At 51.4% G+C, this 11,824-nt stretch overlaps 1 protein-coding gene and 2 long non-coding RNA genes across 6 annotated transcripts; 1 reads left to right on the top strand and 2 right to left on the bottom strand.

Annotated features, from left to right (window-relative positions):
• The first annotated feature begins 498 nt into the window (after nucleotides 1–498).
• MPV17 (mitochondrial inner membrane protein MPV17) lies at nucleotides 499–11,701 on the top strand. Of its 4 annotated transcripts, none has more exons than XM_082427989.1 (8): nucleotides 1,204–1,348; nucleotides 1,741–1,815; nucleotides 8,518–8,633; nucleotides 8,852–8,944; nucleotides 9,039–9,134; nucleotides 9,383–9,415; nucleotides 9,685–9,737; nucleotides 10,729–11,701. In XM_082427989.1, the coding sequence occupies exons 2-8, from the start codon at nucleotides 1,746–1,748 to the stop codon at nucleotides 10,796–10,798; spliced, it is 531 nt and encodes a 176-aa protein (XP_082284115.1). In that variant the 5' UTR covers nucleotides 1,204–1,348; nucleotides 1,741–1,745; the 3' UTR covers nucleotides 10,799–11,701. The 4 variants fall into 4 exon arrangements, with proteins under 4 accessions (XP_082284118.1, XP_082284117.1, XP_082284115.1 ...); XM_082427990.1 differs by having other exon boundaries at nucleotides 1,279–1,360; XM_082427992.1 differs by lacking the exon at nucleotides 9,383–9,415 and having other exon boundaries at nucleotides 499–1,348.
• LOC309644335 lies at nucleotides 1,740–7,339 on the bottom strand. The gene is made up of 2 exons (XR_014254377.1): nucleotides 6,670–7,339; nucleotides 1,740–6,083 (listed from the first exon to the last, which is right to left on the bottom strand). It is a non-coding gene; the product is annotated as an uncharacterized lncRNA (long non-coding RNA).
• Nucleotides 10,067–11,634, bottom strand: LOC309644333. Its single transcript, XR_014254375.1, has 2 exons — nucleotides 11,553–11,634; nucleotides 10,067–10,776 (listed from the first exon to the last, which is right to left on the bottom strand). It is a non-coding gene; the product is annotated as an uncharacterized lncRNA (long non-coding RNA).
• Nucleotides 11,702–11,824: the final 123 nt, after the last annotated feature.

Genomic DNA, 11,824 nt, shown 5'->3' on the forward strand with positions numbered 1-11,824 from the left:
GGTAGACAGTCTGACTTCAGAATACAACTTTCCAACTTAGTACATTTGGTCTCCTATTACTAGTGTAAATTCACTCCTCTAGCATGGTGTTTTGCATATAGAAAGCTTTAGTTAAATGTTTGTGACATCGAATTCTCTTGCCTCCTTACTGTGTTTTTCCAGTTATCTGTTACAGGATTCTCCCTGCCTTAATCATATAGGAATTGAGTAAATTGGGGCTGGAGCTAGCCAGGTAAAGACCCTGAAAGAGTCAGATATGGTTGCCTCCTGAAGTGTGAGCTCCCTAGGGATGATTAAGCAAAGGCTGTCTGCCTGACAAATCTGCTAGGGACCTTGTGAATGTTTCCACTACCCTAGAAAGGATGTTGCAGTATATTCATAAAATTTTAGAATGTTAGAGCTGGAAAGGGATTAGGAAATCACCATATCTATTGGTTTCCTAACAGTTTTAGTTGTGGGCCCTTGTTTAAATGTGGCTTTTTCTATAAGTATACATGTATTTTTTAAAAGCTTAGGTAAAGAAGAACCTGTGATACCCCTTCCCCAAACATCTATAAAGCCCTAAAACTGAGGAGCCCAGTTTGAAAAACAAAGAGTCCAACCCCCTAATTTCACAGATGAGGAACTTCAAGTCTCGCGATGACCAAGGCTGCAAACCCGCTAGTTATGAAACCAGTACCTAAACTAGAGGTTCTGTAGTCTGAATGATTTCCATGGAGCAGTCATCTTTACGCAGCATTTCTAAAGGCTACTGTGGACAAAGCATTGAACTAGTTGCTATGAGGACGACAAATATGAACAAGACCCAGTTCCACCCATTCAGGAGCTCACAGTTGAGGCTACTGAAGAACTTACAGACATTTTTTTTAAAAAGTAACACACACGCACGCACTTAACTATGGCTAATAGTTTCCAAACTATAATTCCTGAGACCGAGAACGACGTCTGCACCTTGGCCAGTTCCGGAACGCGGGAACAGTGAGAGTCTATCCAGGTTAAGAGGCCCGTGCACCGGAGAGAGAAGGGGCAGAAGCAGACAGAGGCCGGACCCAGGGGGGCAGGCGGGCCCCGCACCAAGACTCGGCGCAGACGGAGCCAAACCCTTCTCCCCGGTATTAGTGGCTGAATCCACTCCCATTCCGGCCCTGGATGCAGGGGAAAGCCTAGCGCTTAGCCGAGCGGAAGGGATGGGATTTGGGGCGGAAGTCCCTCCGCCGCTCAGGTCACGTGGGAGGGGCTGAGCTTGCGCGCTGTTGAGTAGCGAGAGTTCCGCGGTCACCGGCTCAAAGCCCAGCGAGCCCGCAGCTGCACCCCCGCGTGTGACCGTTCCGGGCTCAGGGAGTCAGAGGTCGTTTTTCTGGTGTGGAGTTGGGCTCAGGAAGGATACGGGCTGGTTCCAACTGAGAGTCTGAATCTGGGGACCGACCAGGCTCTGGGTGAAAGCCAGAGCAAACCTGTCCTCCTGTGTGTCTCGGTCGGGACAGAGGCCCCCAGATAGACCTGCTTCAGGGCTGGGGGTGGGGTGGCGGGTGGAGGCCACCGGTATTCCATAGCCGCCCACAGCCTTCCTCACTTCCCCGATTGCCTAAGGCGATCCCTGTGACAGGAAGCTGTCCAGGAAGCCTCTGCCCATTTAGAAGCGGGAGGGGGAGAGGGAGTGGGCACAAGGGAAGGACAAAAGTCTCTTTAACTGTGGAGAGGGGCAGTGGGGGTGACCCCCCTCTCCTCTCGCCTTGACAGAAAGCATGGCACTTTGGCGGGCGTACCAGCGGGCTCTAACTGCTCACCCGTGGAAAGTACAGGTCCTGACAGCTGGTAAGTGTCCCTGTGGGACCTAGTGGTACCAGAGCAGGCTGATCTGGGAGGCAGAAGCTCGCTGCACCCCCCGCCCTCATTTTTTGCTTTTATTCAGACCCCTTGAAGGATTGGCTCTCACCCCAGTCTGTTTTGGAGGGAGGGTCCCCAAGGCTGTTCTTAAGGAAAGGGGTATGCATAGATGACCTGGCTATAAAGTAGGATCTGAAAGTCCTTACAAACCTGAGGAGTCATCCCCTTAGGATGAAGAAAGGCATTGCCCCTAGGAGGCCTTAACTTAGAAAATGAACAATAACAAAGGCTCCTTTAACATTTCACAGTGTGCAAAACACTTTCAACACACATTATCTCATAGGGTCCCCACAAAGGTGGGGACACAAAGTGGGCTAAGATTACTTGGGTCCACATTAGATCACACACCTAATAAGTGCTGGAATCAGACTCTTACCCCAGTTTATTTTTCTTAGTATTGTTCTTATTGTGAAATATATCTTAGTACACAAAAAAATGATTAAGATATGTATGTACCATTGAAATAAAAGTAAACTGAATACTCCTGTATCAGTACCCAGCTTTGAGACCCCTTGAATGCCTGTCCCTAATTCATACACCCTAAGAAATAACCACTGTCCTGAGTTTTGTTTATATCATTCTTTTGCTTTTCTGATAGTTTACTATCTATGGATGTATCCTCAAACAATATACTAATGAAGGATTTGTTTTTACTCTAAATCCAGTGATTGAGTAGCGACCTCACAAAGGTAACCCAGTGACTTACCTGTATTTGTTATCATCTCATTTTGCAGATTAGCTAATATGAGAGGAGACGGCACAGAGATAAGTTTTATAGGGGGAAGGATTGGAAGGCCTGTGACTATTGGGGCAGTGTGACGGTGACCGGTTAAGATAAGGTCTTGCCTATGTTTAGAGGAAGGGAACAGGATTCTAATGAGGACCATGGGCTTCTGAGAGGAAGACTGTTAAAAAGGGGTGGGGGGGATGCTACTGAAAGCCAGGACGCAACAGCAGTCCTGTTGCTGGAATAGCCCCACATCAGCACTAGGAACTTCATTGAGCGACTGGCCAAGGAGTCTTTTGCCCCTCCCTGGGCCCCTCTCCAGCCTCCTGTGCCCAGCTGTCCCCCATCCTGTCCTCAGAGTGTCCGTCAGCCTGCATGACTCACCTGGCTGCGTGTGTGGTGACTCACGCTGGACTGGGTGGCTGTGATGGGAACTGACACGCTGGGCCCTTTGCCCAGCCTCACATTCCCTCAGGGACCCGAACTGCCAGAAGGAAGTTTCCCCCTCTCCCCTTCGTGGCCATCAAGAATAGGGAGGGAAGGATGGTCCTTGTGTTTCCTTACCCGAGGGATCTGCAGCTGACGAAGGCAGGAGCTAGAGCTCCAAGGGGTCCAAGTGCAGATGCGTAGCTGAACTGGGGTGCTGGTCTGTCAGTGCTAGAGCTCTGTGGCTCCACACCCCCAGAGGCTGTGCCAGTATCTCAGCCCTGAAGCAACCTCTAGGTAGCACTTTTCTCAGAATTTCCCAGACCTTTCAGACTTTTCCTTCCCTGCTGCTCAGTGTACTCGAATCAAACTACAAATAAAGGGGGGAAGTGGATTTAGCTCACTGAGCTGTTTTTAGATCCCAGTACAGTAGTTCCTAAGGTCCCACGGCATAGCTCATCACACTGGAAAACAGAATAGAGGTTTCAGACTTGGAGTTAGAAGACCAAGGTTTGAATCCCAGAGCCATAGCACTTAGTAGCTGTGTGAATCAGGACAAGAAAATAAACCTCTCTGAGCCTCAATTTCCTCATTTAGAATTTGAGTTTAGTTATATGACCTGACAGAGTCAGTGTAGGGATTATCTCTGAAAAGCCTTTAGAAATCAAAAAATACTCAAGAAACTTAAAGGCTCCAGGAGTTGGCCCTTTATATGAGCGTTGGCAACCCAAGAACAACAAGCTCTTATTTTTATAGTGGTTTTTGGGTTGGGTTTGTTCCACTTGCCGTAAATTTGGAACATGGATAACCATCTAGCCTCGGTTCTCCAAAAAGTAGAGTTTGAAGCTTCTTTGCAGGTACTTTGTTAGGAAGTAATCCCATGGTGGGGAGAGAGGGAAGAGGGACAGCCAATAGAAGGATGCATTATCAAATGGACACTGCTTAGGGCACATGGCTGCTCAATCCCTTAAAACTGACTGAGAAGCTCTTTGAAATGCCTCTTAGGACTTTATGGGTGAATAGTCTTTTCTGGAGAAAAGGAGAAACCTTTACCCACCGGCTCCATCCCACGTTGGTCAAAGGTTTGCCATATGGGATGTTGATGCCCGTGCTCTGTGCTCTACCAGGTTGCACGTGCATCATCCCCAGGTAAAGCATCAGTAGCTCAGCCCCAGGTAAGGCATAGGCCTGAGACAAGGACCCATCAGGTGAACTGCAGTGGTGGCTGGAGTAAGAGATAAGTGAATCAAAAAGATCTGATATGTTTCAAAAGAAGTGTCTGGTACACCCAGTTTGGGCCAAGCCAGAGTCAGGAACAGAGCAGCCTGGGCAAAGGTCTGCGGTGTGTTCTGCAGAGTCTGAGTCAGCCTTCTCCCATCCTTTCTTGAGGGCCCTTCCAGTCTCCAGGGGGCCCAGCTCCATCCATCTGAGGCCACTCTGGTCCTGCTGTGGAAGCAGCTGAGCTTCTGCAGACACTGGTTTCCCTGCAGTCTGAATGTGAGAGCTCAACAGGCATTAGAGACCATCCAGTCCAGCCCTTGATACTACAGAGAAGGAAACTGAGGCACAAGGGAGGAGTGATATGCATGAGGTTTCATGGTCAGTGGTGGAGCTGGCATTAGAACCTGGGGCACTTCCCAATGCACTGCCCTGCAATTGAGACACCTGGGACCTCAGATTGCTGAGTATAGTTCCAGCTGGTCTGGGCTTAGGTACCTGACAAGCTGCAGAACCCTCCATTTTGTCTTACTTTCTGGCAGTGGGAAGGGTTCAGGCCAGGAGTGAGGAGAGCACTCCGACCGATCCCAGAGGAGGCGCTCCCCTCTCACTGCTGGGCTTCAGCTCCCTTCACGCTCTGCCAGACCAAGCCCCTACCCCAGGCAGCTATTTAATTATTGGAGACTTCTGGAGAGGAATGAGATAGCACCCTGGCCCCCTGCCAGCAGCTATACCTGCTGACCCAGACCTCCCATAGTCAAGGACAGTTTCCTGCTCCTCATTCCAACTTCCTGCCCCTCAGTTTTCTCATCTTCCATTAATTCTTTGGTTTCTTGCATCTAAGACTCGACACACAAAAGCCAGGAGAGGAACAAAATAGGGGAAGTAGAGAACTTACCCCCACCCATGCCTAGGATGAGGGCATGGAAGTTGGGGCTTTTCCACTAGCGGGCAGAAGGTGGTCCCAAATAGATCTGTGCTCAGATGCAGGCGCTCCCCAACCCCTACCCCCCGCCCCACTCTGCTGAATCTGGTGGCGAGTGACGGCATGAGAACTGGCACCTACCCAGGGGCATGATGTCACACCCACGCCAGCATCTGCCCGCTGGGCTCTGCGCCCAGCCTGGCATTGGGGCATCACTGCCCAGCAGCCCCTTGTCCTGCCCCATCGGGGCTCAGGCATTATGTCTCGGCAGGCCTCTAGTCCCAACCCCCTGGAAACAAGTCCAAGGAAAGTGGAGCCAGAGCACGGGAGGGTCCAGGCCAACCAAATATGTCCAAGAGGACTCCCAGAGCCTAGGGTGGTTGGGGTCTGTTTGGCCTCTGGGTTGGGGAAGGTGGGATGAGGAATCTGGATGTCAGCCCTTCCTGCTCAAACAATCACTCTGACCAAAAATGCAGGCCTTGCTCTGTGCTTAGACCAAAGCCTTGGAGCTCCCTGGAGCTGCTGCAGGCCCATGGGGCCTGATGATCTGTGTTCCTCCAGAGGACGAACTGGGCATGGTTCTGTCTGAAATGGACAGAACTGGCAGGGCTACAGGCTACACACCACCTACTCACTCCTGCTGCTTGGTTGTCTCTCAGGCCTGATGGGCATGGTTTGGGGGCCTGGAATCCATCTTTCTCAAAGGCTGCAGGCTTCCAGGACTGTGGGACTACACGTCAGGGACTTTGGTTTTCACTCCTGCTCTGCCTTTAGCTTGTTGTGTGACTGTTGGTAAGCCATGAAGAGTGAAAACACCCCTCTCTTTGTGACTGTTTCCTTCCCAAGAATATTGCTGCTTGCCCTCCCCACAAGGTGACAAGGAACAGAGGTGATCACATTCTGGGGAGTAAAAGACAGAGAGGAAGTGCGTTAGTCCAGTAAGTGTCTTTGATATGCGGGCCTTTGGGGCCTTGTTTGGGCAGGAACGCCGCCCCCCCCGCCCCGGCCCGCGCCGTGAGTAGCAGCCACAGGAGCCTCTTGGTGCCCACTGGCCCCTGAGCCCAGGTCTCAGCCTCTGCTGGGGATTCCCTGGCCTCCTGTACCCCCTTGAGAGAAGGCCTGGTTTCAGGCTCCAGCTCCACTCCTTACCAAGTCACCTCATCTCTCAAAGACATTAAATGGAGGTGTGACCTCTACCTTCCAGACCTTTTGTGAGGATTAAATGTATGCGAGCCCTTTTGTATACTGTAAACATCTTGCCAAGTGTCAAACTGTTAGTCCCTTCGTTTAAGCAGTGACTGTCTTTCTGTTCCCCCTTCCCCAGGCCTCGTCAGGGTCACTCTTCCCTTTATGCATGGCCCCAGCAGCTCCCTCCCCTCCCTGGGCACGCAGCTGGTGACCCCAAGTTGTTAGGGAGAGGGGATAGGGTGTTAAGTGCTAATTGCGTGGAGGGGGAGCAAGCCTTCAACCCCACTGCTCCTCACACCTTGAGCCTGGGTGCGTCCTTTGGGCTACACTTGGCGTCCTCTGTGCCTTCCCAGGGCAGTCTTGTTGTCTGGGTGGTACCTCTGACATTTCTCCCAGTTTATTTTCTGAGCACCTGCCAGGCTTGGTATGGTGGGAGATAAGAGAACAAAGACGTCCAGGATTCTGTCCTTGCCCTCTGGGAGGCCGTGTCTAGCCATGTACTTGGAAGGGCCTCCACCACTTTGGGAGTTTCAGGGAGAGGAGAGGCAGGGCTCCCTTGGTGGGTGTGCTGGGGGTCCCAGCAGCTGAGGCCAGCAGCCTAGGTCACCTGTGGGTGCCCCAGCCCGACCCCAGCCCTCAGCCTTACTCAGCTGCCTCTGACGAGGCTGCACAGGGGCAGGGCTGTGCAGGGGTGCGGGCGAAGAGCAATGAGTGTGCAGCCAGGACGGACGTCAGAGCCAGCTCCGGGCCAAGGATGAGGATGTGTTTGCCCAGTGCTAATTGAGGGCACAGGGACAGTGGTGGCTATGGGGCTGGAGGGGACTCTCATTACTCACTGTGATGGACAGGCAAGCTGAAGGTCATACGGTCACTCCCAAGTGGCCCTAGTAGAAGTGTGTGTTTGCTAGAAACCATCACACCACCATCACTGATGGGGGCTCTGTAAACAGTGATGGTTTCTTTTTTTTTTTTTTCGGCGAGCGGGGGCTACTCTTCTTCGTTGCGGTGCGCGGGCTTCTCATTGCAGTGGCTTCTCTTGTTGCGGAGCACGGGCTCTAGGCACGCGGGTTTCAGTAGTTGTGGCACGCGGGTTCTACAGCGCAGGCTCAGTAGTTGCGGCGCACGGGCTTAGTTGCTCCGCGGCATGTGAGATCTTCCCGGACCAGGGCTCGAACCCGTGTCCCCTGCATTGGCAGGCGGATTCTTAACCATTGCGCCACGAGGGAAGCCCAAACAGTGATGGTTTCTGTCTTGGTTTTTGGGTGTGGGTGTCCTACTAGTGCTGCTTGGAGCTGGGTGTCTGTGCAAGTGAGGGGAGGGGAAGCGGGTGCAAAGACCTGGGGAGAAATGGCCTTAATACCTGTTGGCAGCTCAGTCTGAGGCTGTGAATGGGAAGTCTGGGTGTACCTGACTGTGCTGGGAGGTGACAGGATCCTTCCTTGCAGGGACTCTTTACCAGCTCAGCCAGTCATCCTCCTGCCTGGGACCATTTGAACACTTATGTTTTAGAGTTATTCTTGCTGTTCTCCACAAACAGAGACCCCAAAACCAAGGTGAAGGACATTGGCCAAGGTCTTGCCTTCGGCTGGGGGGGAAAAACAACCCCAGGATTCCTTAGCGTTCTGCACATGATCTATTCACAGTAAGGCGTCCTGGAAAGGACACTGTCTAGGAAATCAAGCCACCTGGTTCTTAGCCTTGGCTCTACCACTTACCGGTTATGTGAGGTCCCGGACCTTCATTTCCATCCATAACTCTAGAGTAAGGGGTTTGCACGAAAACGTCTGGAAGGCCTTTCAAATTCCGACAGTCAGTGCGTCTCAGCCCCTGGCACCTCAGATTCTCCTTCCCCTACCTGCGGTTTCTGAGTCCAACTTTCCTTCACTGCTCAGTGCAGTGTTCTTGGGCCCTGGCCTGCTCAAGGCTGCTCATCCCAGTTTCTAACAGGGCACATATGAAATATCACCATCCTTGGGGAGGTGTTACCATCCTTGAAGCAGCAGGAAAGGACTGGCCATTTGCCCCAGAATGAAACTCCTGGCCTCAGAGTGCCAGAGCCTCATTCAGTGAGCAGACTTACCTACCTCCTTGGGATGGCAGCTTGTCCCTGGGAGGTGTCCTGACAACACCTGTGTACCCTGCACAGGGTCTCTGATGGGCCTGGGTGATGTTATCTCACAGCAGCTGGTGGAGAGGCGAGGCCTGCAGGCACACAAGACTGGCCGGACCCTGACCATGGTCTCCCTGGGCTGTGGCTTTGTGGTAAGTTCTGCCCACAGCAGGGCTGCTGGTGGATTGGACAGTGGTTTCAGTTCCCTGTCATCCTTTAGTTTCCCTTGGACCCTGTCACATCGAAGCCAGCCTTGAGTGTCTGCTCCCCCTGGGGTTGGGTTTCTCATATTCGGGGGAGGAGCTTTGTGATGTAAAGGCCTAATGCTCCCCTCTGCATCCCTGCTCCCCTCTGTGGGGGTTACTTTCAGGGCCCTGTAGTAGGAGGCTGGTACAAGGTTTTGGACCGCCTCATCCCTGGCACCACCAGGGTGGATGCACTAAAGAAGATGCTGTTGGATCAGGTGAGCGCAAGGAAAAGGGAGTTGGGGAGGCTGAGCTGTGTCGAGGGAGGGCAGGGGTTTAGGTGCTCACAGTGCTTTACTTTCTCTTCCCTAGGGGGGCTTTGCCCCATGTTTTCTGGGCTGTTTCCTCTCACTGGTAGGGACACTCAATGGACTGTCAGCCCAGGACAATTGGGCCAAACTCCAGCAGGTGAGCTGGGCAGGTGTGGGGATGATTTGTGGATGGCAGGCCGGCAGGCCCAGGGGAATGAGGCATGCTTCATGGGGACGGGAAAGGTGGAGGTGCAGGCAGAGCTCCAGCTCTGGAGGAGAGGAGCTGAGGGGCAGTGGTGCAGGGGTGTCTTCTCTGAACAGAAGTCTCTATGTGATACTCAGATCGGGAGGTCTGAGCTGCCTGGAAATGCAAATGTTCACTTGTTCCTTCTCTTGTCTCCTCAGGATTATCCTGATGCTCTCATCACCAACTACTATGTAAGAGCTGACACCTCAGCTGCCTCTTCTTCTTTCTTGAGTCCAGAAGTGCCAGGGTCTGGGGGTCCTCCTGACACAGAAATCCCTCAGTTGGGATTACTCTCTCATTCCCACATGGGCACCATACTCAGGGAAGCACTCACCCAGTTGTGCAACATATTCTTGTCAGACCAGACAAGGAGTCAGCTGGAGTCAGACCAGGCAAGGCAGTGAGTCTGGGGTCAGGTGATGGAGGCAGCCCACCAACCTTTACCTTCTCTCTCTTGTAGCTCTGGCCTGCTGTGCAGTTAGCCAACTTCTACCTGGTCCCTCTTCATTACAGGTATGACAGATCCCCACCCCACCCTTCAAAGAAGATGCACATTATGAACGGTTGGAGACAAAGTGATTCTCATTTTAACCTTGAACTACCTTAGACCCCCCAGAACACTCTGCCCTGGTCAGAGCTCCTCAGACTCCTGAGCATGTTATTACAGAACATCTCAGAGTGTCTGCCCACTGACTTCTTTCATCTTCCCGGGGAGGATCTTGCTCCACAGTCCTTGTCTCCACCCCACCTGGGCTCTCTACCTTTGATGGCATGTCTGCAGGGGCAGTGCTGCAGCCTAGGTTAGGCAGAAAGGTAGACCAGAGAGACAAGTAGGAACGTGGTCAGGTTAGTCCACTGCAAAATATTATTTTATCCTAGATAATAAAGGTAGTTGCTGAAATCTCAATAAAAAAATATAGTGGAACCAAGATGAGTGGTTAAAATTATTGGAGGTGTGGGGGCTTTGGGAACAGGGAAAAACATGAAACTCTTCAGAGGGGACAGGGTCAAAATGGACATGAGTAGCATAGCAAAAAGGAGTATAGACGTACGAACTAAATGAAACTTTAGAGTCCTTGCAGTGCTCTATGAAACTAGAGCAAGGTATATTTAAAATAAAGAGAAGGAGGTGCTACTTTATATGGCAGGCAGCACATTTTTTGGAAGATGAGATCTCAGCTGTACAAGACGGACAGATGTGTATTTAGAAGGAGCCTGGACAGGAGTACGAATAATGGAGCCATGCATGGCGAGATGGCGGCTGAGGGGGGGTTAACTTTGGGGATTTTGTCCAGGAGACAGAGCTCTGGGCTGGCACCAGAACCTGAGCTGGTTTTCCTCTCGTCTGAGTCACACATCCCTCCGTGGGGGGGCTGAAGGAAGGAGAGCTAAATCTGGGCGTTCTTGGAAATAATCCCTCTTTTCCCACCGTACTTTCCCATCTCTCCCCGCTTGCTTGCTCCTTATTCTGCTGCTTCTTCACGGTGCCATCCCTGTTCCTTAGGTTGGCTGTTGTCCAGTGTGTTGCTGTTATCTGGAACTCCTACCTGTCCTGGAAGGCACATCGGCTCTAAGTCTGCCTCACTCCATCATTTCAAGCTTGCAGTGACGCAGCTTGACCCTGGAAGGGTCAAACCACCTCCTCAAAGTGGGCACATTGGTTTTCACAGGGGTTTGTGGCTGGTCAGAACTTAATGGGGTTAGCACTCTGAAGTGGGCTGTTTCACTCTAAAATGTAACCTGACTCCTACTGAAATCACTAAAACCTTTATAATGGTCTTATACCCACCACATAGTAGGCACTCCATAAATACTTGTTGAACCATATGATTTTGTCACTTTCAGTTTACACCCATATCCCGGCAAGTACCACTCATCCCCACTCTTCATAGACACATCTGTTTTTCTAACCCTTCCCAGCCCTAGTCTAGCTCCAATTTTGGGGGAGCCCCGCAAGCTCTTTATATGGTGCCTCCATAAATATATTTCTAAATAGGTAATCTGGAACTTGCAGAGGCAATGAGTAAGACCCAGCAGAAACCAACTGAGGAGTCGCGTTTTCTAGAGTTTGGAAAGAACCTGGAGACCACTAAGCCCAGTCTTTTACAGATGAGGACACTGAGGTCCACAGAAGTGAGGTGACCTGTCCACACCATGAGTTACGGGCAGAGTAGAAACTTGAACCCACGTGCTATAGTTTGAATGTTTGTATACTCCCCAATTGATATGATGAAAACCTAATGCCCAAGGTGATGGTATTAGGAGGTGGGGCCTTTGGGAAGTGATTAGGTCATGAGGGCAGAGCGCTCATGGGATCAGTACACTTACAAAAGAGGCCATGTGATGAGACAGCAAGAAGGTGCCATCTGTGAGCCAGAAAGCAGGTCCTCACCAGACACCAAACCTACTGGCACCATGATCTTGGACTTCCCAGCCTCCAGAACTGTGAGAAATAAATGTTTGTTGTTTATAAGCCACCCAGTTTATGGTATTTTTGTTATAGCAGCTCAAACACTTAAGACACCAAGTTTCCTTACTTCCTACCCAGTGATCTTAACCTGGAGGTCAAAGATAAAGTAATACTGCTGCTGTGATTCCCA

Source organism: Balaenoptera physalus (genome assembly GCF_965194825.1).
Source record: "Balaenoptera physalus genome assembly, chromosome: 15".
Taxonomy (NCBI): Eukaryota; Metazoa; Chordata; class Mammalia; order Artiodactyla; family Balaenopteridae; genus Balaenoptera; species Balaenoptera physalus.